This window comes from Condylura cristata, unplaced genomic scaffold (genome assembly GCF_000260355.1).
Source record: "Condylura cristata isolate star-nosed mole 26May11 unplaced genomic scaffold, ConCri1.0 scaffold00004, whole genome shotgun sequence".
Classification (NCBI taxonomy): Eukaryota; Metazoa; Chordata; class Mammalia; order Eulipotyphla; family Talpidae; genus Condylura; species Condylura cristata.
The window spans coordinates 297,817-298,863 of record NW_004567105.1 but is presented as its reverse complement, the minus strand read 5'-3'; the positions used below and the strand labels follow the sequence as shown (position 1 = coordinate 298,863).

Sequence of the window (1,047 nt, the reverse complement as noted above, 5' to 3'; positions counted from 1 at the left end):
GGAGCCCACCACCCCGCGGGCCACGCTGCGGAACACGCGTGCCCCCCGCCCTCGGCTCCGGGCCCGGAGCCCGCCTTACCGACCAGCTGGGAGTAGAACTTGGACACGTCCAGCAGCGAAAGCACACACACCGCCGGACTGGCCAGCGCCGCCATCAGCAGGGGCCCGAGGAACGTCCTGGGCACCACTCCGGGGAACTCCAGGTGGTCGTACTGCGAGGAGAGGGCATCAGGACAGACCCTGGGCGGGTGCCACCGGGCGGGGTCGGGGGCTCACCTTGTCCACCTGCAGCCGGTGGTAGAGCAGGTCGTGCGTGGCCTGCAGGTTGAAGCTCTCCTCCACCTTGGTGTACGGGCAGGTGAGAAGGTGGACAGCGGCGGTCGCCAGCAGCAGCCCCAGGAGCAGTCCCTGCCGGCCCACCCACCTCTTCCCGGCCATCTTGCACGTCCTGGCCTGCAGAGCTCCCGGAACTGTCGACTCCACCGGGGACGTGGCGGGACTGCGCCAGGGACCCTGAGAACCGCTGCGGCCGCCTCTGACTGAAACACAGGGGCACGGAGAGCCGCTCGACAGACACCCCGTGGGCACCACCAGCCCAAACTCGGGCCCGCCTGCGGCTGGCCGGCGGCCCTCCCGCCAGAAGCCCAGGTCTGGGGGGGCAGGAGAGCAGCCCGGCTGGGCCCAGGGTGCCAGGAGGAGACATGGGAGCAGGGGCTCAGGGGTGCACCGGAGAGCCGAGAGGCGGCCAGAGGGCAAGGGCGGCCGGCCCCGGGGAGATGGGGCTGGGGCCGCCCCCTGCTGCCCAGTTTACCGGGGCGATGCCTCCTCCATCTCCCACGATACATGGCAGGCAAAAATCAAACTATGGCTTTGAGAGGTCCGGGCAGGTGTGCCTGGATGGGCAGGAGCCAGCCCCGGGGGAGGAGCCCTAACCCCAGGTGAGGAGCCAGCACCAGGTGAGGAGCACAGCCCCAGGTGAGGAGCCAGACCCAGGTGAGGAGCACAGACCCAGGTGAGGGGCCAGACCCAGGTGAGGAGCACAGCCCC

The 1,047-nt window shown here is 70.4% G+C and overlaps 1 protein-coding gene across 1 annotated transcript in view; it reads right to left on the bottom strand.

Moving 5' to 3' along the window:
* Positions 1-1,047, bottom strand: part of ALG12 (ALG12, alpha-1,6-mannosyltransferase) — a 5,339-nt gene that overhangs the window by 3,252 nt on the left and 1,040 nt on the right. Inside the window, exons 2-3 of the mRNA XM_012735087.1 lie at positions 277-539; positions 80-212 (exon numbers count right to left, since the gene is read on the bottom strand). Of these exons, the coding sequence (XP_012590541.1) occupies positions 80-212; positions 277-438 (295 nt within the window). The 5' untranslated portion in view covers positions 439-539. The remainder of the gene's footprint in view (positions 1-79; positions 213-276; positions 540-1,047) is intronic.